The sequence below is a fragment of the Medicago sativa genome, chromosome 5, assembly GCF_051527215.1.
Source record: "Medicago sativa cultivar Bolivia chromosome 5, Bolivia_mono, whole genome shotgun sequence".
Taxonomy (NCBI): Eukaryota; Viridiplantae; Streptophyta; class Magnoliopsida; order Fabales; family Fabaceae; genus Medicago; species Medicago sativa.
In genome coordinates this window covers 36,644,178-36,668,419 of record NC_140753.1, presented here as the reverse complement: position 1 = coordinate 36,668,419, position 24,242 = coordinate 36,644,178, and the positions used below count along the sequence as shown (strand labels likewise).

At 34.3% G+C, this 24,242-nt stretch overlaps 1 protein-coding gene and 1 long non-coding RNA gene across 3 annotated transcripts; both read right to left on the bottom strand.

Moving 5' to 3' along the window:
- Positions 1-8,588: 8,588 nt before the first annotated feature.
- On the bottom strand, positions 8,589-12,026 carry LOC146922057 (uncharacterized). 2 transcript variants are annotated; one of them, XR_015012356.1, is made up of 5 exons: positions 11,491-12,026; positions 9,641-9,796; positions 9,235-9,394; positions 9,013-9,130; positions 8,589-8,863 (listed from the first exon to the last, which is right to left on the bottom strand). It is a non-coding gene; the product is annotated as an uncharacterized LOC146922057 (long non-coding RNA). The 2 variants fall into 2 exon arrangements; XR_015012355.1 differs by having other exon boundaries at positions 9,013-9,394.
- Positions 12,027-15,471: 3,445 nt separating this feature from the next.
- Positions 15,472-17,896, bottom strand: LOC146922056 (uncharacterized). Its single transcript, XM_085710814.1, has 4 exons — positions 17,288-17,896; positions 16,729-16,837; positions 16,325-16,648; positions 15,472-15,956 (listed from the first exon to the last, which is right to left on the bottom strand). Exons 1-4 carry the CDS (start codon positions 17,851-17,853, stop codon positions 15,918-15,920), a joined length of 1,038 nt encoding a protein of 345 aa, XP_085566940.1. The 5' UTR covers positions 17,854-17,896; the 3' UTR covers positions 15,472-15,917.
- Positions 17,897-24,242: the final 6,346 nt, after the last annotated feature.

Sequence of the window (24,242 nt, the reverse complement as noted above, 5' to 3'; positions counted from 1 at the left end):
TTTCTCCCATTCACTTCTCTCTCTTCTCTCGTCTAGTGAGAGAAGCTCTCACTTCTCTCTTCACCGGTGTTCATCCTCCCCTGCTGGTTTCTGGAATGAAACGGCTGGAGACGATGAAGATTCATCGGAATCTTCATTGTCACCGCCGTGAATTCCAGATTCCGGCGACACTCAAACTTCTCCGATCTGTTTGGATCTAAACCCTAACTTGTTCTATTTCTTGTGCTGGTTACGAATATGAACTTAGATTTGGAAAATAAACGGTGAATCTTCGTAGATCTACAACCTAGGGTTTTGGTTTCAAGCTTTTTCAATCTTTCTTAAACTTTTTCAAAAGAACAAGTGTTAAAACTTGTTGATCTACTCTGTTTCACCGTTTATTTTTGATTACGAACCTTCGATGATGATTTAAAACAAAAACGAGAAGAGTTCGTGTGTTTACCTGGTTTTAAATTGGAGATTCGAACGAAAGATCCTTGAGACTGCTTCAAATTGTCCTGGTGAGTTTGAACCGAAAATAAATCGGTGTTTTATCTTCTTCTTCTTCTTCACCGGTTCAATTTCTCTTTGATCTCTCTTCTTCTCTTCCTCAAATCCTCTGTGATCACGCTGATTTGTCCTCTGGATGATTCGGTGTTGGAATTGCAGAGCTTATAGTTCGATGATGAAGATTCACTTCGAATCTCTGAGAACTGCGAAACAAATTGTTTTTAATTCGAACTGTTTTTGTTGCGAAATTGCTGGATTTGAGTTTTATGTGATGAAATTGATAAGAATTTGTGATGGATTGGTGTGGATTTGTGAGGAATTGAGGTTAATTTGAGTTAGGGTTTATGATTTGGGGATGAAGTTCTTCATGAACTTCATCGTGTTCTTGATGGTTTTCTGGAAAACGGTTAGAGTTGGATCTTTGAGGCTGGAGAGAGAATTATGAAATGTGTTTGTTGAGTTGGCAATTGGTGATTGATTCTGTGTCATGTTGCATTGATGCCCCGAGGGGCTAAACTGACTCAAAATAACTCAGATGTAAACTTTGGAGTGGATTTTGACATGAAATTAGACAAAAATTCATTCAAACCAATTGAAATGACTCAGGGACAATTTTTCAAAGATTGAAAGAAATTTTAGCATAGGAAATGACTAAAATGCCCCTAGGGGCTAAACTGACTCAAAATGACTTCAAATGTAATTTTTGGAATGGTTTTGGCATAGAAATGAAACAAGGACTTATACAAACCAAATGAAAAGACTTAAACAATTTTCAAGGACTAAAATGAGTTTGAATGCAGGAAATGACTAAAATACCCTTTTTCATGAATTTTGTAAACAATATTGAAATAAGATGCAGGGAAAGATACAATTGATTAAAGACACATTCAAATGACTTGAAATGCAAGAAATTTTTTTTGGATGGTTTTAACATGCAAGGAAAGAAGAATTGAGTCAGTATTTTTAGGTCCAAAATTAGGGTATAACAAGAATATGGTAAAGTAGCTCCGGGATGGGGAACTACCCCTTTGATGGGTATTGCAATGGCTCTATTTGCGGTATTTCTCTCTATTATTTTAGAGATTTATAATTCGTCCATTTTACTGGACCAAATTTCTAATTAGAGAATTAGATTCACAAGAACCAACTAACTAGTTTTTCAATAGAAAGTAAAGTTTAGCTTAGCATTTAGGTCGTTGAATACTTGATGAATTATGCTCAATTGATGAATTGTGACATGTTGTTGTTGATTTGTGGTTGAATACATGATTATAAGTTGTGGTTGTTGTTGATAATCTCATATCATGGTTTGGATATGAATTATGATTAAGTTGTTGTTCCTTAATGAGTTGAATAAAAATGGGTTGATTATGATTTTGGATGTGAGCTTGATGATTTGAAGTGGTATAAGTGTTTATTACAAGTGTTATGATTATGGGTAATGTTTTGATTTAATTTGGGAGTCTTGTGTTTGAGTCTAGTGATTTAAGAGTGATTCTTAAGCGAAAAAAGCATTTTAAACTGATTTTTGAACTGCCGTGAAGCCCAAAATCGGCCACCTAATTGCCAAAATCGGCCACCAATTTCTGAGCTGATTTTCCAGTTTTGGTTCGACAAAAATCGGCCGCCGATTTTCTGTCTGGCAAATCTGGAAAACATTCATATTTTTCACCATTTTCCGTTTCGAGTTGCCTTTTGGTATAAACATTAAAGTTTTAGATAATTATGTTAGCTTTCCAATGGTTTTGGTTTGACTAGAAAATGATTTTTAGATTTTGAGTTATGATGAAAATACTCCAAGTGGGTCTTAGTAAAATTTTATGAAAATTCCGCATAACTATTTCTAAGTCAACCCAAAACTTAACTTCAAAACTAGAAGTAATAGGAGTTTAATTAAGAGGTTTAAGAGTATTTAACCTAAGCCTTGTTGAATCTAACTTGGTTTTATTTTGAAAATGAGTTGGTTTTGCAATATGGAAGAAATGATATGAATTTGTCGTAACTTTGTGATTTTGATGATTTTCTCGTGGTCGGCCGGTGAAACACACATGTATATTCAACTACACTCATATGTGATCTAAGTGTATACATAGTCGAGGCCCTAGATTTTATTTACTTGGTTTTGGTTCATTTGTCTCAATTATTTTAAAGTTGTAAAATGAGAGACGAACTTTGTCGAAAATAATCTTCAAGTCCAAATACCTTGTAAACCTTTCGTGAATAGCTTTTTATGATTAAATGGAGATATGTGAATGATTGTTAGGTGTTGAATATGATGTTTATCATAAAGTGTTGTATTTACTCTTACACTTGGATTGTGAGAAAGTGTATGAAGTTGCCGAGCCATATTATATAGTTGATGTTGATTAATGTATATATGACAATTGATGTTAATGTTTGTTGATAATATGGTGAGGACTCTTATTTGAATCGCGAGTTGTTGATTGTGTGGACGTAAATACTTGATAATACAATTGTTGATGAACTAGTCAATGTAAATGGAGGTGTACTTTTACATTGTTGTTGGTGGATGTATATGTTGAAGGTTTTGCATTATTGAGTCTTTGCTTGTATGTCTATGCATCATAATCATATTGAGTCATATGAGAAATGTAAAAGGAGGTGTACTTTTACATAGTTGGATTGTAAGAGGAGGTGTACTCTTACATAAGATGTTCTGTTGGCATCTAATGGTTGATGATATGGTACCACATGCATATACATGTCGAGTATAGGCGTATATCATATTGACATAAGTCTTATTTGTTGCATGTGAACGATGATTGTTGGTGATAATTGTGTTTGATGAGTACATACTTGTAATATTGGAATGGTTGTGTGAATGTGTATATGGAAGTTAATTTCTCATGTAAATTATTTGAAACTTGATTTGATTCATTTATGTTAAACTGTTTATATTGATTATGATTGACGTAAAGCTTACCCCCAGTGGTTTTGACCGCCTACCTATTTGTATGAATGGGTAGACGGAGTGCAGGAGTAGTTCCTTTCTGTGAGTTGCTTGGGGATTGCTTGGATAGCGAGAGCTAATCTCCGTTATCGGTTCTTTAGAGTCTTAGGTCTAGGCTCTGATTAGGTGTCAGTCTTTTGATTTCTGGATTTGCTTATGTTGTGGAGATTTTACCCATTTGTCGGGTCTTCGAGATTTTATTTATGAATTTATGTTGATCTTATGACATGTATACTTTGGTGATGTATGATTTATATCTGCTGCGACTGTTGAGAATTTTTATATATGCATGTTGTTGGAATTTTGTTGAAGACGTAGCGTCTATTTCTTGAATATATACTTTATTCACGTGTTTTATCGCTTTAATAGAAATAGGGCGTTACAGTAAACATTTTAAGAAACATTATACTTGCTTCTAGAAGATTGTAGCTAAAGACTTTATTGGATCAGCTGTTTTGTTTAGCCTGATTGATGATCAAGCCCATGCATTCTCTGGCTATATAAAGGAAGACTCAAACCTACATGAAGACCACTGAAGTCATCATTGAGAAAAGAGTCTTGTTAGGGTTTCGTGTATGTCCTTGTTATTTGTGAGCCACTCTTTGTGTCACCTTGATGCACTGAGATGGGCTGTTTTAGTTGAGTTGTAAGTTGTTATTTGTGAACCACTCTAGAGCTTTTAAGCAAGAGTAGGTTTTGTGTATTGGAGTGTTTCTCCTATTTGATTGTAATCATTGCTGAAATCATGGGTTGTGTGGCTAAGAGAAAGTGAGATGAGATCTCATATGTAGGGGAGTCTTAGATAGAAATACCACGGATAGTGATTAGGTGAGAAGGTTGTGAACTAGAAGTTGTTCACATAGGACTTTGAACTAATACTATAATAGTGGATTTCCTTTCTTGGCATGGATGCCTCTAGTCGTAGGCTGCACCGAACTGGGTTACCAAATATATTGTGTTCTTCCTTCCATGCAATTTTCTTTATTGTTGATAATTGTTTATTGTGTTACGTTGTCATAACTAAGTGTCCAGGACATCCCATAAGACATTCCTGGTGTCCCAAACATCTTATAGCACATATGTCCATTGCGTGCCAGAATTTCACATGGTCGATGTTGACCGTTTAGACGATCCCTAAAATTTTGTTGCTGTTTTTTGCAAGGATCGTACGACGGTCGGTAGAGACATTTGATATCAATACAAACACATGTTTCATATTTCACAATCCAAAAATACGTACAACATGGTTCAGATTACAAAATTCGAACAAAATGTATTTTCGAAAACAAATAAGACGCACGAGAAAGTATTAGGGTGAAAAATTAATAGTCTTTTTTTTTAGTAAAGGAAAAATTACTGCATTTCATTCATAAATAGAGAATACAAGGTAGTAGGAACATCATAAAAGACATGGGGGCTAGGATACGATAGAGCAGCTCTAGCAATGTTATGAGCCACACTATTTGCTTGACTCCTAATAAACGATCCTACATAGTCGGGATTACTTAACAAGAGAGTTTTGCATTCAGAAACTAAATCACCAATTTCATTAAGAGGAAGATTGGTGTTTCCTACTAGATCAACCAAGAGCTTACTATCTGTTTCGAATGCAACATGGCGGAGGTCTTTGGATATGGCCATTTTGAGAGATTCCAAGAGACCTATAGCTTCAGCTTCCAAAACAGTGGCCGACAAAAGTTTGAAATCTGACTTACCGAAGAGAAGCTTTCCAGAAGAGTCACGGAAGCATAAACCATAACACATTACCAAATTACCATTGAAGAGGGCTGCGTCAACATTGCACTTGATTGTGCCGTGAGGAGGCTTTTCCCAGGCAAGGGACAGTTCGACGTGGTGCTTCGGATGTTTGGCTTTTTGGACGCAACTCAATTCATGAAGGACTTCTTGGGCGCGAGTGACTGTGTGAGTTGGAGTAGTGTTGTTGTATTCCCAAAGTAGCAAGTTGCGACTCTTCCATAAACTCCAAATGATCATAGCTGCTAATGGTCTTTGATGATCATGAAGTTTGTGCAGCAAGTCAAAAAGCATTTGTTGAAACGAATCGGCCCTATAGAGTAAGTTTTGAATAATGTTGCCTATGCCAAGGAGGTTCCAGCAAGCCTTTGCTTTATGACAAACAAAGAATAGGTGCATATGAGATTGAGCCAGAAGATCACAAGATACACAAGTTTCTGAACAAGGGATACCACGCTTGGATAGATTGTCTCTTCTAGGTAGACAGTGGTGGGCTGCACGCCAAAGAAAGGCATGTACTCTTAGAGGGACACGAAGGTGCCAAAGGAGATGCCATTGTGTTGAATTTGGTTGCGGCGAAGCTTCACTAAGGATGTTAGTGCAGATGCGGTAGGCCGTTTTAACGGAGTAGGAGCCGTCAACTGTAGCCTTCCAAATGCGAGTATCTTCTCTTTGTCGATTGTATAGACGAGTATATAAAATTGCGGCGGCATCACTAGGATTAAACAAAGAGTGGACAAGGTTATAGTTCCAAGAAGATATGTCCGGTAGCATCAAATGGTTAACAGTTAAATCCTCAAATTTGGTGGAGACGGAGTGGACGGTTTAAGGGACAGAAGGTCTCGCAGCCAAGGTGTGCTCCACACTTTAATTTTGGAACCATCTCCAATCTTCCATCTATGACCCAAGGTAAGTAAATGTTGTGTACTCCAAAGGCTTCTCCATGTGTAGCTTGGATTATGGCTGAGAGGGGCATCCAAGAAGTCCCTTCGCGGGAAATATTTAGCTTTGAGAATTCGAGAAAGTAGAGAAGACGGATCTGAAAGGAGTTTCCAACTTTGCTTACCAAGCATGGATAAATTGAAAGCTTCTATGTTTCGAATGCCGAGGCCCCCCAAACTTTTGTGGAGAGTTAACTTGTCCCAACGCATCCAGTTAATGCCATGACTACCATTCTTTTTTGAGCCCCAATAGAAGGATTTCATGATTCTTTCGATCTCCTCGCAAAGTGAGGTAGGGAAAAGGAAGGCACCCATACAATAAGAAGGTATGGCTTGGGCAACTGATTTAATCAAGATTTCCTTACCAGCACGTGAAAGAGATCGAGCACTCCACGCTTGACATTTTTCCAAATATGGTCCTTAAGATAAGAGAAGATTGCTTTCTTACTACGACCAACCATAGAAGGAAGGCCTAAGTATTTCCCGGAGCCAATAGTATTAGAAACACCAAGTAATGTGGAAATGTTTGTGATGACACCAGGATCTGTATTTGCGCTAAAGGCTATGGCAGATTTACCATAATTAATTCTTTGCCCTGATGCTGATTCATATTAGGAGAGGACTTCCTTCAGGCTTTGCGTTTCCGAGATTGTTGCATTGCAGAAAAGGAAGCTATCATCAGCAAATAGGAGGTGGCTAATGCGAGGAGCAATGCGACACACACGTGAACCGTGTAGTTTACCACGAAGCTCATAATTTTTTATAATGGATGATAGACCCTCGACAAATAAGATGTAGAGATAAGGTATTTTTGAGAAGGAAAAAAAAAAGCCCACGGGAAAATAATGGGATGGTAAAAACAATAACCTTTTTTTAATTGGTGTGGACTCCTACTTGATGAAGGACCCATCCAACAATAATGTATGTACTTTTAATTTGTTAGGTCACATGTCCCTCTGCTTTTTTCTCTTGTAATCTTTCTATATTTTTCCTCCCAAACTTACATGCATAATAATTGTATGACAGGGGTAGCATGAGCATGGACACGAGGGGTTACCGCTCATGACATTATTTTTTCCGATATCAAAATTATTATCTTTATTTGATAGTTAGTAATATATACAAATATATTTTTAACTCATTTTAATTAATTATATTCAAAATATTTTTGTAAAAGAATCTTATTAATGAATGAATTAATATTTGAAAAAAAATTAAGAAGAAAGGCATTTAAATAAATAAAATGACACAACTTTATCGATTCGTCCAACGTAACAAAAGTTATGGGATTGATCGTGTTGTATGACTACATGTGTAAATCTATATTAGAAAGAGTTCATCTAGTAAGTCGTAGGACTTACAACTGATATATATATATATATATATATATATATATATATATATATATATATATATATATATACATACATACATATATATGTATGTACACAGATATATATATGTACACACACACACATATATATATATATATATATATATATATATATATATACATATATATATATATATATACATATGTACATATATATACATATGTACATATATATACATATGTACATATATATATGTATGTACATACATATGTATATATATATATATATATATATATATATATATATATATATATATATATATATATATATATATATATATATATATATATATATATGAGGATGTATACTATGAGAATGACTATCTTATATGAGAATGGTGAGAATGATCATCAACCATTAGATCAAAGATAAATGGTTGAGATTAAAAAGTCACATATACACCTCACTTTATTATATCAATTCTCATAAATTCATTTCCCTTTTCATCTTCTTCAACCCAAAATATCTACAATCATTTTTCACAATTTACTTGAGTTTGGGTTTCGGAAAACAACCCATTTACCTTCTCATAACCCTTTTATTTTTTCTTTCTATTATATTGATCATAATATTTTATGTTGGTTTCTAATAATTCAAAAGAAATAGCTTTGGTCGTTTTGTATTGAAATTCTTAGTTGGTTGATTCTCAAAACATATAATCCCAAATAATTCAATTGTTAAAATTGATGTGGGGTTATCTTAATTTATCCAATCATAATTGTAAAAATAGTTAAAATTGATACAAACAGTTCTAAAATCTCTGCACTACGCCAAAAAAGGTGATTAATAGCACTTTTTTTAGCCTTTAATAGCACTTAAAAGTGCTTTAAGTGCTATTAAAGCCCCCGCTATTGTAGGGTATACCACCTATAATGGCACTTTTAAAATACTATTAAAAACCATGTATTAATAGCACTTTCCTTAAAAGTGCTATCTTTAGTCGTTTATTTTTACCCTGTCGTTAATAGCCCTTTTTATAAAAGTGCTATTATAAGTCTTTTTTTTAAAAAAAAAAAAAATAATAATTAATTCTAGAGATCATTTAAAATGATTATATATTTATAGAGGAATTTCATTACTCATAAAATAAATACAAAACAAGTCATTCAATGTATTCATTGTAAAAGAACCTAACACAATGTATATGTTATCAAGAAAAGCTCTTCAAATTCAAACAAAAAAAGCTCTTCAGGTCTTTTATATGTATCTTTGTTCCTCTTCATTTCCCTTATGCTATGTTCTGGTCAATTTCTTCAATATCTCTGATACATGCATACACATATATAGCTCTCGTCCAAATTACTTGAAACAAGCTGCAAAAATTCATACCAGGAACCTTCCATATGAATCCAAAATTTCACAAGCCTCAAATCTAACTAAAACTCCTACCAAATATTTAGAATACTAAAGATACTTATAGAATAGTAAGATCATAAGCTTTATAACAAGTCACGAGTATTACCTTTTCAAGATTACGCATATGCATTGATGTGGAGGATACACCTCAAATGACAACACATTTCAACAATTATACTTCATTTGATCAATATTAATATCAAACTAAAACCAAATTCTATACCCTGCAAATGATAAACAACAAAACATGATTATTACAAAAGGCTGAAACAAATGAAAGTGAAGGGACTAAGCATCATGGTAAATAGCATTTGAAAGCCATACTTACGCATAGGCTGTTATACGACAGTTTACACTAAACTATAATTGCCAAAATTTCCAAGGCTAGTAACCATGGAGTAAATGAACTTGAGAACTCAATGGTCAAACCTACAAAATTGAAGAATTTAAGGCACCAAGGTGCCCATGACATGCCTTGTTTGAATAACCTGCATAATTTACATGAATGAATGAAAGAGTGACATTTAATAAATATAAGCAAGTACATACTAAACATACATACTAAACATGCAAGAAAATTCCAATTTCACTATAAAAAATATCAAAAGTCACATTGAATTAATCTCAGATACTATGTAATCAATTATGGACCTGGTAAGACATTAAAGTATGAAAGACTATGAAAGACACAACAACAAAAATCAAAGAAGAGCACAAATTCGGCAGAGTTTTACCAATTGTTCTATGTGCTTGAAAACCTGAACTTCCTTCTCTTCATTTTAATCACAAGCCTCTGAACTTTGGCGTACAGCTGAATCCATTTCCCTTAAAATATTATAAATGGAACTCAGCTTCATTTTTTTGAACAAGAATGGAACTCAGCTTCTTAACTGAAATATATAAATATTTGAAAGTTTTAAACAGACCAAATTAAATATACATGGATATGAAAATGAACACGTAAAAAAAGTGAGCAAATATACATTGATATGAAGATTAAATTCCCTCACTTTGTACTAAATGACATAAGTTTCATTTTGAGTAAAAGAAGCCATGTGATAGCCATTTTCAATGCTAAGTCCCATATATAGACATACTTCATAGCCATTGAATCCCATCTAAATCAATACCCAAACCAGCCTACACCATAAAACAGCAAAAAAAGCTCTGAACAACTCCAAACACCCAAAGCTAAAAAAAATTCAAGATAACAAAAAACCAGCCAAAAACACCCACAAGGCCACAACGAGTTGGTAATACCACAGCTCCTAAAACTGAAAAAAAAAAAAAACAATGCGCCGAAACTCGCCAAGACAGCCGTTAGTCTAATTGGCTATATAAGCCTTAAGGTACTACTAGACATAACAATTCTTTCTTAATAAATATTATTTTCATTTCACTTTTTCTATATATTGTTTTCATTTATGAGTTCCATCAGGAATTGTGATAATGTGTCACTTGTAAAAAAAATAGACTAATGTCACTTATGAGTTCTATCATGAATTGTAATAATGTGTCACTTTTCTGTTAGTTTTAAGTTTAATAGCTTAAACAAATTTTTCTATCACAAATCAACTTCTTCTGCAAGTTGATATTGAATTATTTTTTTATTTTTTATTGCAAGTTCAAATTGAATTCTTTTAATGAGGAGATATAGGTTAACTTAATAGATAATACATATGTTTCAGTTTGAACGGACTGAAGTCAAACACACATTAGTACGTAGCCAAAAAGCTTCACAAAGTTCATGATAACAAATTTAATGAAAACTCAACATAAATAAAAGTGTCAAAAAGCTACTCAACCATACAATTTGCCTTTGAAACCCGGTGTAGCTGACACAAATGTGGTAGCCTCGGTTAGGCCACTAATACAATGTGTGGGTTTACACCAAAATATATATTCTTTTTATCAGCAAATAATATTAACAACAGTCCGAACACAATAACCCGAAAATGTTACAAAGTACAATCGGTCGAATCACTATGTAATAATAAACAACACAGAATACAAAGTCTAAACAAGTTTATCAAAACAAATCCAAACAAGACCTCCCCAAATAACAACACCAGTGCATAGTGAACAACCTCCAAAACAACATTCTTGACGATAACACAGATAGCCAACACAGGGTTGAAAAAACCTGCTTAAAAAATAGGAGGGTGCTTACTACCCCATCACACCCGGAGACATTAAAACACTCTAGCAATTCTAAGATAGACACAGACACGTAAAACCACCTACAGAATCCAGCAAAAATAGAAACACTGACACCAATACAGATTCAAATGGTTTCGACGGAGAACGATGTGCAAATTACAACTAAAATTAATGTAGAGACTAATTTGTTTGAATGTGTTCAAAACTCAAAATTGATTTAAAGGGGAGAACGTATACAATTAATGGCCCATAACATAAAGAAATTGTCCAAATTACTAAATTACATAAATATCCAAATAAAACCACCAACACCCCAAATGAAATTGATGAAAAAAAACCCAACAGGATTCAGGGTCTACACCATAAAATGCCTACACATGTGTCTACACTCAAAAAGAATGTATAGATAATACCAAAAAGGTACCTGATTAGATAAGATCAGATAAAACGTGCAGAAAACGGCTTCGATTAGTTCGACAGTCTCGTCAAAGGGTGCAGTGAATGAATTCATATGAGATGACGGGTCAGGGTTCTATTGTGAAGAATTTTTGGGTGGAGATGAGAGGGTTCAGTTAGAGGTTGAGATGATGGCATAGGGTTTAAAGGGTTCGGACTAGAGAAGTTAAGATTTGAAGAATCTCTGGGAAGATGTTTGAGAAGGTTAGGGTTCGATGAAGTGATTTTGGTAAAAGTTGTGTTTTGGGTGCAGAAAAGCGGAGAGGGGATGAAATATGACTTCAGCGCCAAACACAAAATTATTTTGCGGTTTTTTTTTTGTTGAAAACTTATATTTTTTAAATTTGGTATGGGCAAAGATAGCCATTCCCAATAAAACGCTAACAAATCATATAAGCCAATATTAGCGTTAACTAGAAAACGCTATCACACTCCTCTTTTTTTCATTTTTATTTTTTTAAATATCATATTAATAGCACTTCCTATAAAAGGGCTACTATAGGTGTCACATTATAATAGCACGCATAACCGAAATGCTATTATTAATATTAGAGTCAATATTTTAATAGCACTTTCCCTATAAGTGTTATTAAATTGGCGTTACTAAATGTCAAAATTGACGTAGTATTTCCATGAAGTTAGAAGAAGTTGAAGGCAGATTTACTATCAATTGAAATCGAAGCTCAAGATTGATGAACATTGTGAGTGACCAAATGAAACTGTGAGTTGGAGAAGATGAACAGGGTTAATGAGAATTGATAGAATAATGGAGGCATGTGTGTTCTTTAATTTGATTGGAATATTAATTTAATTTCGTTTAACTATGATTGTGGGGAGAAGAAGCTCAAAAGGGAAATGAATTTATGAGAATTGATATAATAAAGTGAGGTGCATATGTGACTTTTTAATCTGAACCATTTATTTTTGATCTAATGGTTGATGATCATTTTCACCATTCTCATATAAGATAGTCATTCTCATAGTATACATCCTATATATATATATATATATATATATATATATATATATATATATATATATATATATATATGGGTCTTGCTAACAAGTGCCCTAAGGGCATTGTTTAAGGAACCCAAAAAAAGAAACTATGTCTTGAAAATACAAGTCAAACACTTTTTAAAGTCTTAACCGTACAATTTCCAATGCAAAAATTGCTACTTTAAGATGCTTAAACAATGCCCTTAGGGCACTTGTTAGCATTTTCCTATATATATATATATATATATATATATATATATATATATATATATATATATATATATATATAGGGAGCTGTTAACTTGCACCCACCTAAAAACACTATGGTTCAAGTTAACAAGCGGCACCTACTTGTACTTTACTAAAACACAATTTTGTCTCTATTAAACTTTATTTGAATTAAAAAGACATTTTTGTAAATAGCATAAATAATATTTGTTTATAATTGAAAAACATGGGTGTTTTGGTAAATAACTAGTAGGTGCAGCTTGTTAACTTGCACCTAAGTGTTTTTAGGTGGGTGCAAGTTAACAGCCCCCTATATATATATATATATATATATATATATATATATATATATATATATATATATATATATATATGAGACAAGATCCGTTGACACCTGTTGTCAACGAATTTGTTGACACCAAATCTTAACCTTCAATTTTGTTTAATCTAAAGGTTCTCATTAACTCACTTAAAGTGTGCATCATCTTCCCTTTATTCCTTTTGGCACCATCTTCTTGCATCAACGTTGTCGGCTAAACTTATTTTCATCGTCTATGAAAAATTGATTTAACTCAAGGGCACAATTTCCATTCAATAATTGTTCACGGGAACATCGTCTATGAAAAATTGATTTAACTCAAAAAATTGCTGCTGCAGACAGGGGCGGAGGCACATAGTGCTGAGGGGATGCACCTGCCAACCCTCAAAATTTATTTTTTTTCACATATACCCCTATGCTTTTTGCATTTTGAACCTTCTCATATTTTTTTTTTGCACCAGCTACCAAAGACCCAAACCACTCTCACTTCACACATTTACACATTTCAACTACTCTCTAAACTTCTCTCTAAAACTATCCTCTCTTAACTTAGAAAACCCTTCTTCCTCCACTACCACCACTCTCATCCACTCCGGCGGCCGAACCACCACCAAAATCCGTCGCGCCACCACCCATCCCATTCCATCTTCAAGTGTTTCAGCTGCATATTTGAAAGGAATAGGTGATCTTTCAAAAAAAATGGTTGCACTCAAAAAGCATATTGATTATCCTTTAGTCTATCGACTTTTGAAGTTAGCAATGATCTTGCCCGTTGCCACATCAACCGTTGAACGAGCCTTTTCTGCTATGAAGATTGTGAAGTCTAGATTGCGTAATAAAATGGATGATGATTGGATGAATGATTGTCTTGTGACTTATATTGAGAGAGATGTGGCGGACAAGATTGATGATGAGTTGATTATTCAACGATTTCAGAACATGCAACCGCGCAGGGGACATTTGTAAAGAATGGATGGAGTTTTTTGAGTACATTGTAAATTGAATACAATGTAATTTTTTGGATATATATATATATATATATATTATATTATATTATATTATATTATTATAAGTTAAAGTTTAAATTTTGAACCTCCTGACCCAGGGTCCTGGAGACGCCACTGGCTGCAGATTACATGAAAGCACACCTTTCAAGCAAGATACAAGGGAAATCATTCTTGGATAATTTTAGGATCCATAAGGAGATTCATGATTAATTTTAGTTCATAGCTTTGAACTATACCTTAATGCCCTATATATGAAATAAGAGCACCACGTAGGGGTTTGGTCATGTCCTGTCAGACAATTGTGTTGTATGTTGTCCATGAAAAATAAGTAAATTTTGCTTACGGATTTTTTAAAAACTGTTTTCTTAAATTTCTATATCTCTTCGAATATCACTTTTCACAACACTTTCTACACACTTTTTTTTTTTAGTTTCATTACTGACTTGAGCGTCAAAGTGCTAATGTGCCTGCAGACACATTCGTTCCACCGCGAAGACTCAACACCGTCGTACCAGAAGTTGTTACCGTCACACCGAAACATTAACCGCCGCCCTTGCCACTCATAAGTTCTCACCGGACATTATCATTTGGCGCTATAAGGAGGGGATCGTTCGCTAACCACCACGGTCCAACGATCCTCCACCGCAAGAGCGGATCCAGACTTTAGGTACATGTGGAGCTAAAATTTCAAATAAATAATAATACAAACAATTTTTTTTAAATCGACAAATATTATTACCTTTGTTTGATACAATACATTACAATGAAAATCATCTCATATCCATTTGTTGAAAATGAGATAAAATGACATCATTGCTAATTGTTAATAGAGCATCTCTTAACCACTGATTACTCATTTTATTACATAGGTTACTCTTCACAACTTTCATAGCTGAAAAAACATGTTCAACACTTGTAGTTGCTATCGTGCGTGTGTGCTATATGTACGTATTTTATCTACTAAAAATAAAAAAAATAGGGAAAAGCATGTGGAGCTATAGTCCCACATAGCTTCAACATGCATCCGCCCCTGCTCCACCGTAACCATTTTTTATTACGCGCATCTCCACCGTAACTGTTTTCAGTTACACGTTCCTCCACCGCAATAATTTGTTTTTACCTCTTTAAAAAATTAAAATAATTGCATGTTGTCCTTGAAATATAAGTAAATTTTGCTTACCATTTTTTGAAAACTGTTTTCTTTCATTTCTATATCTCTTGAATCTTAGTTTGTTTTGGTCTTTAACTTTCATTTTAAGAAAAATAAATAAAATTCGTAATTACGAAAAGCATAGTTACATGTAACCAAAAAAAAAAAAATAGTTACATGATCATTGTATCGATATTGATTATGACAATGACACCACAAACATTATTTATTGCTTCCTAGCTCCGACACCGACATATCACATGGAAGGTTGAATGATAGGAATCATTTAAAAGTACAGAGCATGTTACTGCTTGCCCCCTTCATGGAGGCAAAGAAGAAATAATCAATTGCATTTTTCAGCATTGTTGCTGTTGGATTTGGATTCCGAAATATCTTGAAAGGATTACTTTTAGTACAAATATTTAGCCAAACTTATAGAAGTCTAAAACAAAATAAACTAAAATGAATTTTTCCATTATTAATCTGATTTGATAAGTACATTACTTCTAGTACAGATATTTAGCCAAACTTCTGAAGGTTGAAATATCAGGGGAATGGAAACAAAGAATAGATTTATCAATTTTATCTGCATTAACTAATAATGAATATATAAACTGTATCATTGATGTCATAGTGACTAAAATGAGTTTAATTGATGCCTAGCTCCAACATATTCATTTAGTAGAAACTTCTCAATGTAGCACAAACTCCCTTTGACCTTCTACTTGGTTCTGCATCATATTCACAAGATTTGTAATATATCTAAGTAAGATGAACCATGACATTGTGTCAAAAAAGATAAACCGTGATAGATGAGTGCTACGAATACTCTCTTTTCAACATTCTGATATCTATTTTTTTATTTAGTGAAATCAATGTGCTTCCCATATTTTAGAATAGAGAAATGATATTTGTACAACCATTTTCTAACAACTTTTGTGACAACTTTCTCTCTCATACTCACATACATATTTTTACTTTTCGTGTCAATGTGGTTGTCAATCAAATTGATGTTCAAATAACATTGCTCTTTAGAATAGATCCCACATAAAATGGTGGAACCCATATAAATTTCATCGAATAAAGGAGTGAGTGTTACCTTCTGCATTTGAGTACAGATTTCAATAATTTCAGCCAGTGGTGCCCAATCACCAAAATTTCTCTCAATAAACTGATAAGCAATGCCACTCTTTCCACTCCCTATTATAAAGAGTCCACCCTTTATTTCACCTTCACCTTTAAAATTGTACTCAATATTCATGGTTTTAGATCTCTTGTAATTAGAAAGTGCTCTAGGATTGAGCAAAAATCCTGATATAAAGTTCTCCTTGGGCAATTTTCCACCACCAAGAGCTTTATAAAAGTCCCTGTTGCGATCAAGAAGTACAACACCACCCCAGTATCTAGGCCAGAAATCTTTTACCTGTTTAACAATGAGAATAAATTAAGCCTTAAACGGCTTAATGAATTAAAATATGGCTAAAGATTGTTATTATTAATTACCTCTGATTCAATTTCCTCATGAAGAACTGCAAATAGTTGAAAACCAAGTGAATCAAATATGGGTTTTCTGGAATAAAGCTGGTGTGCCTCAGCTCTACACATGATGCACCTGTTTTCAAATTCAAGGGAAATAAATAGTAGCAAGCAACCCACTTTACTTTCAAATGAAGAGATATAAAACACCATAAAGATTACAAGAAAAATTACTTATATATTTGTCTTTTTGAGAGTATTAAAAATGTTCAAAAGATGGAGATCTTTTTAGGGCTTGAAAAGTTGCATTTTGTTTGCTCTTTCTCTCTAGCATTTTTGTGTGTTGTAATGTTGTTTATTTATCATATGAGTATGATTGAAGTAAAAGTGATTTTTGAAATACAAGCCAAATTGGCAATTTTCAGATGTACTATAACAATTCACCCTTGTCCTCGGAGGATATAAGGTTGGCTTCGTAATTAGGTAAGAAAGTTAAGCAGAAGACTTATAATTAAATAGTTCAAGAGTTCGATCTCCAATTAGTATCATACTAAAAATACTAACTTTTGTCGTTAAAAATGTTTACCCTGGTCTTCGGAGACACAAGAAAACAGCTGGTTTATCGCGCCAAAGTTCGGATGCCTTTAGTGGTGGTGTTTTCGTTTTCACCAATGGTTCCATTCCAAACTTATACTCAGGAGTTAATTTCTGAACTGAAATATTCTCAACAGCACTATATGCAGCAACTTGGTCAATAACTTGAGGTGGTTTCACACAACCACATACCCTAGGCTCAGCTGGTTCAGAAGCTACAATCCCTTTAAAAACATAATCTTTAATCTTAAAATCAATCATTGATTGCTCATCAGAAGCTGCATTACTTTTTAGATATGATCTTGTACTACTGTTACTTGAGGCATAATTTGATCCATTACTCTTTGGGACGCTATCTTCTCCTTGAATTATTATGCTGCTTCTTCTTCTAAGAGTAAGTCCACGTTGTTTGAAAGAATCATCGTGCCTGGTTTTGTTAATGAAACGGGCAATGTGGCCTCTTTTCATTTCAAACTGAGAAACAAGTTCATTAGTGCTTAGTTTGAGAAGCTCTACTAGATTTTTCTCACTGTTCTCCAACTTATCTGCATATTGCATCAATCCTCTATCATGTAGGTAACGTCTGATTCCAAGTGCTTCCTATGACATTAGAAGGTAAAATTTCAGAAGCATATAGTTCTTAACATTTTATAATATTTATAGGCACAAAAGGTAATGCGTTAATTAATCTTGGTCATGCGATCTCAAATCAAACATGAAGAATATTTCAAGAATATTTAGTTTAAGCTAATTTTAAACCGATGATCCAGATCAGTTAATGTTTTTATTTAAAGAGTGTTGTGCCCTAAGGGCACATGTTAATGAATCTAAAAAGAGCAACTTTGCATTGGAAAACATAGTATTTTAACTTTTAAGAAGTTGACTGTACGACTTTTAATACGTATATTTCTATAATAAGTTCCTTAACATTCGCCTTTGAGGACACAAGTTAACATTTGTCTTATTTAAATGAGTTAAAATACGGATTTAGGTTCTATAATTGCAAGTCGTAACAATTTAATTTGTGAAATTAATGAAATTTTCAAGTGATCTTGAAAATTAAAAATCCTCTTTCACGCTATCATATAGGATAATTCAGCTACTACAATGTGATCAAGAAATTTAAAATTTCATTAATTTCAAGACCAAATTGTTCCCTCTCTACAATTCTATAAACTAAAATGATAAAGGAGTTTGTGTGCTTAGTGATAAAAGTTAGATTGTGTAGAAGAGTATGATTAAATGACAATATTATAAGATGGTAAATTTAAAAAATGCTATTGATAATGATGATGACCAACCTTTTGCTTGTGTGTCATGTATAGCAAGTCCATGTCCTCTGAACCCATAACCTTTAGCGTTGGTACATCATCCCAACCTTCTTCCAACAATTTTTGGAAAAGTTCTTTCAATATTCCATTTCCAATGAATTCTTCCACTGAAAATGAAGCCATCTTTCCTTTCTAGAATTGTTTGCTCTGGATGAATGATAATCTTATCACAAGAATTTGACAAGAAATTCTAAATCTAAGGCAAAAGTATCATTCACCATATGTATATATAAGCCATCCCTTAATAGGTTATTAAATTTAATAACATGCTTTGGTTATTTATGGAAACAAATTAGTTAACTATGCTTTTGAGAACTGCAGTGGCTTAATTCCTTCAAATTGTTTTTATTTGCCGGCCAAAATCTGCTCTTTTGTTGCATCAAAATTGTCAATTGCACATGTACTTTTGTGTCACAAGACATTGGTTTCTTCCCCCTAGCATAAACCTTGAAATCGGATTTTAACCCGTTGACATCACATAAATATAAAAATAAGTAGTATGTACATAAGTATAATTCATGTGATGTTTTAGTACATATTTTTATTACCGTACATATTTACTATATGTATGAGTGTAATTCATAAAACACATTATGACAAGTAACACAAGATTTTAATAACCAATCCAACATTCCTTAAGGGAAATAACCAATCCAACATTTCTTATGGGAACGAATTCTTCACCTTTGGGATAAACGTTATGAAATACGACAAGAAGCTTTTTGGCAACACTCCGTTGTCATGGAATCGATCAAACACAATCCTCACCTTATTCTCCAGAAGATACCAAAACTCTTTTTTAAAAAAATAAAATTAAAACTATGCAGGTTCAAAATTTTATTTTCCTCACTTTCCTTCACCACCCTTTTAATTTTCTCTAAAGAAAAAGGAGGGATTATACCTCTATTTTCATCTTTGGAAAGCCTCACAAGCTTTGGATACTCCCACTCACTTGAAGCAACTCGCCTCCTAAAATACCCCACCACCGCACCCCTAACTGCCTCTGGGGATTGTAACCACTCGCCATCCACCTTAAGAGCTTTGATAGAATTACGGTTGATACGAGTTTTAACACATTTATGAAAAAACTTAAAATTAGCATCACCTTCTTTGAATCATTTAGATCTAGATCTTTGCACCAAACTTGCATCTCTACTCTTTAGAAAGTTTCCATAATTCTCCAAACAAAATCTTTCTACCTTCCACCTCCACATTTGATAACTAACTCTGCTATGTCTGCCACCAACCAATTAATTTTATTATCCATCCCACCTTACTACACTCTTTTAGGCTCAATTTCAACGCCTTTAATTTATTTCTCAACACAACTCTCATCCACTTTGACTCCCCCAAACCTCCTCCACCACCTTATTAAAACTCCTATTTTTGATTCAATGGTTATTAAATCAAAAAGGCTTAGGACCCAATGTTGGCCAACATGATGGTAACAAGAGGAAGCTAGAAGAGGGGTGAATAAATTTTTCGATTTAAAAACTTTTGTGAAAGTGTGGTTTGAAAAACTTGTTTGAAAGGTTATGACTAATGGATTAGACCAGAACTTCAATAATAATAGAATAAGCAATGAACAAGGATAATTCAACTTCGAATGAGATGTTCAACTACGAATTATTATTTAACTATGAATTTTTATTTGCAAAACAATAACAATCCATATCAGCTCTGCAAATTTCATCATCTATCATCTACACTTCAATAATTATCGATAGTGATTCAAACGAACTTACAGTGCGATGCACGGGTACCTACTAAGTCCCTACCCCAAACCCTACTTTTTTCTAAACCCTACTTTTTTCCCTTCTTTTATGAAAAAAAATTTTGCTGGGGATTGAGCCACGTACCTCATGATGTTCAACTATGAATTATTATTTAACTATGAATTTTTATTTGCAAAACAATAACATTCCATATGAGCTCTACAAATTTCATCATCTATCATCTACACTTCAATAATTATCGATAGTGATTCAGACTTACAGTGCGATGCACGGGTACCTACTAAGTCTCCTACCCTAAACCCTACTTTGTTCTAAACCCTACTATTTTCCCTTCTTTTATGAAAAAAAATCCTGCTGGGGATTGAGCCAGGTACCTCATGCTTCCAATTCACAACTCTTACCATCAGGGCACTGATGATTTCGATGACACATGATTACTTCAATGTTATGTATTCAACAGAAATTTTGGGTTTTATTTCTTTCAATCTCATGATCCCTAAATCATTTCTCACCACCATGTAATTGAAAGTAATAACCATAACCCCGCCCTTTTTGACGGGCCTAATTTGTTGGAACAAAATGTGTTTAACAATGAACCTTAAAGAGTTTTAATGATAACAAGGTATTAAAAATTGTAAATTGGACTAGCTAATATTTGTTCAAGTATACAGGACCCCAGTTAAAAATTGATATCATACAAAGGTTCTGAATGAGCAAATAAAGAGCACAAGAAATCAACGAAATTGAAGCTTAGATGCTCCTGAAGGCAAAGTGCTCATGAAGACTAAAGCTCTCCTGAAAGAAAAGTGCTCCTGAAGACTAAAGCGCTACTGAAATCAAAATGCTCCTGAAGATTAGTGCTCCTGAAGACTCGAAGTCCTGAAGCGCCACATCATCAGAAGCTATATCATCAGAAGCTGCCTCATCAGAAGCCATTTCACCAGAAGCTGAAGATCAACTGGATTTGCAAAATTCAAGGATTCAAGAGTTGTTTCATGGATCGAAATTCATCTAAGGACAGCAGAAGACTAGTGGAACTTTGCAACGGTCATTTCAAAGGTGTTTGAAGGCATGTGCTTGCAAAATGGACGAAAGCGTTGACATTGTACTTTGTACGAACAGTACAACCACCTTCTCCACTACTCTGTTTTTGTGTCCACGCTACAAGACAAGAAAACAGCTCCAGAATACGGCTACGCCTGCAAGATGTTCCTTCACAATGGGAATGGATTTCAAATTGGTTCTTCATAGGACAACAACCAAATCAGGCAAAAGATCATTGGTGAAAGATCAAGCTTCAACAACGACTCTTTTGACGTGCTGGCAATTTCACAACGTCTCTTTCACACCTCTATATAAAGGAGTGAAGACTTAGAGTTTGGCATACGACTCTACTACAATTTACAAGCGCCAAAACTCTGTTGAAATTGTTCTACATTCACTTAGAATTTCTGTTTTCAAGTTCATATCTTAGAAATTCTTAAGTCTTAGAGTCTGTATCTGATTGTATTGTGATCACCTCTGATTGTATATCAAGTGTTCAACCTCAAACATTATTCCTTGTAATCTTGTTTGTTTAGAAGTCTCTTGCAGGTGTGCTTGACCATAGAAGTCTCTTGATTGTGTTCTTGAGCATAGGAAGACTCTTGCAAGTGTGCTTGAGCAAAGGAAGTCTCTTGCTGTGTGCTTGAGCAATTGTAATCAGATATTACATTCTAGTGAAATCTCCTTGGAAGTGCAAGGGAGACTGGACTACTTCCGATTTGTGGAAGGAACCAGTATAATTGCTTTGTGCCTTTCTTCTTCTCTCTCTCTGTTTTATTCCGCTGCATTTAGAATTCACTTCAGGAGCTGTCTCACTTAGCTTCTGACCAGTGTGTTCAGTTTTTAGGAGAAACGAAGAATTTTTCAAAACACAATTCAACTCCCCTTCTTGTGTTTTTCTCACCTTCAATTGGTATCTAGAGCCTTGGTTCTGTTGGTAACACCTAACAGTGTAACAGTCCAAGATCTGAGAAAAACATGTCTACTTCTACCTCTGGATCTGTACCTGATCACTCTACTGTGGCTCATGATTACAATGTTGACAACAAGAAATCCAGTGTAGGAAAGATTCCTAGATTTAATGGAGACCCTGAAGAATTCTCTTGGAGGAAAACCAACTTTTATAGTTATGTCATGAGTTTAGACGAAGAACTTTGGGACATACTAGAAGAAGGTGTTGGTGATGACTTGGTTCTTGATGAAGAAGGACCTGTTGTTGATAGAAAGAAACATACTCCTGCTCAGTAGAAGATTTACAAGAAGCATCATATCATCAGAGGAGCACTTGTCACTGCTATTCCTAAAGCATAATACATGAAGATGAGTGACAAGTCAACTGCTAAAGCAATGTTTGCTTCTCTCTGTGCTAACTATGAAGGGAGCAAGAAAGTCAGAGAAGCAAAGGCTCTTATGCTTGTACATCAGTATGAGTTGTTCAAGATGAAGGATGATGAAACTATTGAGGAGATGTACTCAAGGTTTCAAACTCTGGTCTCTGGACTTCAAATACTGAAGAAGAGTTATGTTGCTTCTGATCATGTGAGCAAGATACTCAGAAGCTTGCCTGCCAGATGGAGACCAAATGTGACTGCCATTGAGGAAGCTAAAGATTTAAACACTTTAAGTGTCGAAGATCTTGTAAGTTCTCTCAAAGTTCATGAGTTAAGTCTTAATGAACATGAGTCTACTAAGAAGAGTAAATCAATAGCTCTTACATCCAAAGGCAAGTCGTCAAAAGCTCTCAAAGTGGTTGAATCTGAAGAAGAAGAAGAACCATCTGGTTCAGATTCTGAAGAAGACCCTGCTGAGATGGCTATGCTCTCCAACAGACTTCAGTATCTGGCCAAGAAGAACAGAAAGTTTCTGACAAGAATGAGTAACTCCAGAAGCTCAAAGAGAGAAGATCAGAAGGGATGCTTCAACTGTAAGAAGCCTGGACATTTTATTGCTGATTGCCCTGATCTTCAGAAGGAAAAGTCAAAGGACAAGTCAAAGAAATCAACATTCAAACCAAGCAAATTCAAGAAGAAGATTAAGCAGAGTCTAATGGCAACCTGGGATGATTTGGGAAGTGAATCTGGATATGATAAAGAGGAAGCTGATGAAGATGCAAAGATAGCTGTTGGGTTGGTAGCAACAGCGACTTCAGAAGCTGGATCAGATTCAGACTCAGAAGATGAAAATGAGGTATATTCCAAAATTCCCAGAAATGAACTTGTTGAGTCACTTAAAGAACTTCTTACACATTTTGAAGTAAGAACCAATGAGTTGAAGGATTTAAAAGAAAAATATGTTGATTTAGTGAAACAACAAAAATCAACTCTATTGGATCTGAAAGCTTCTGAAGAAGGACTTAGGGGCTTCGACTTCATTTGTAAAACGTATGAAGACAAGCTCAGGTTCTTATGTCAAAAGCTACAAGAAAAGTGTAATGAAAAACCTTTAAGCAACCATGAAATTGCTCTTGAAGATTTTATCATATCTGGCATTGACAGAAGCAGAGTGGCTTCAATGATATACAACATTTACAGAAACAATGGCAAAGGGATTGGCTTTTCAGAGAAACCTAATGAAATCAGTCTCAAAGCATGTTGTGAATGCATCAAGGAAGGATTGAAAACCTCCTTTGTACCTGAAGGTGCTGAGTTGGAAAATGTTGTCCAATCAGAACCTGAAGCTTCTAGCTCTAAGGCTAAGATTACTTCAAAGCCAAAGAACTCTAAGCCAAAGGCTATGACCAACTCTGATTCCAAGACTTCAAAGATCAGGATTCTAAAAAGATCAGAACCTGTTCCTCAGAGTCTGGTGAAATCAAAATCTGAGGTTCTGAAGTCTA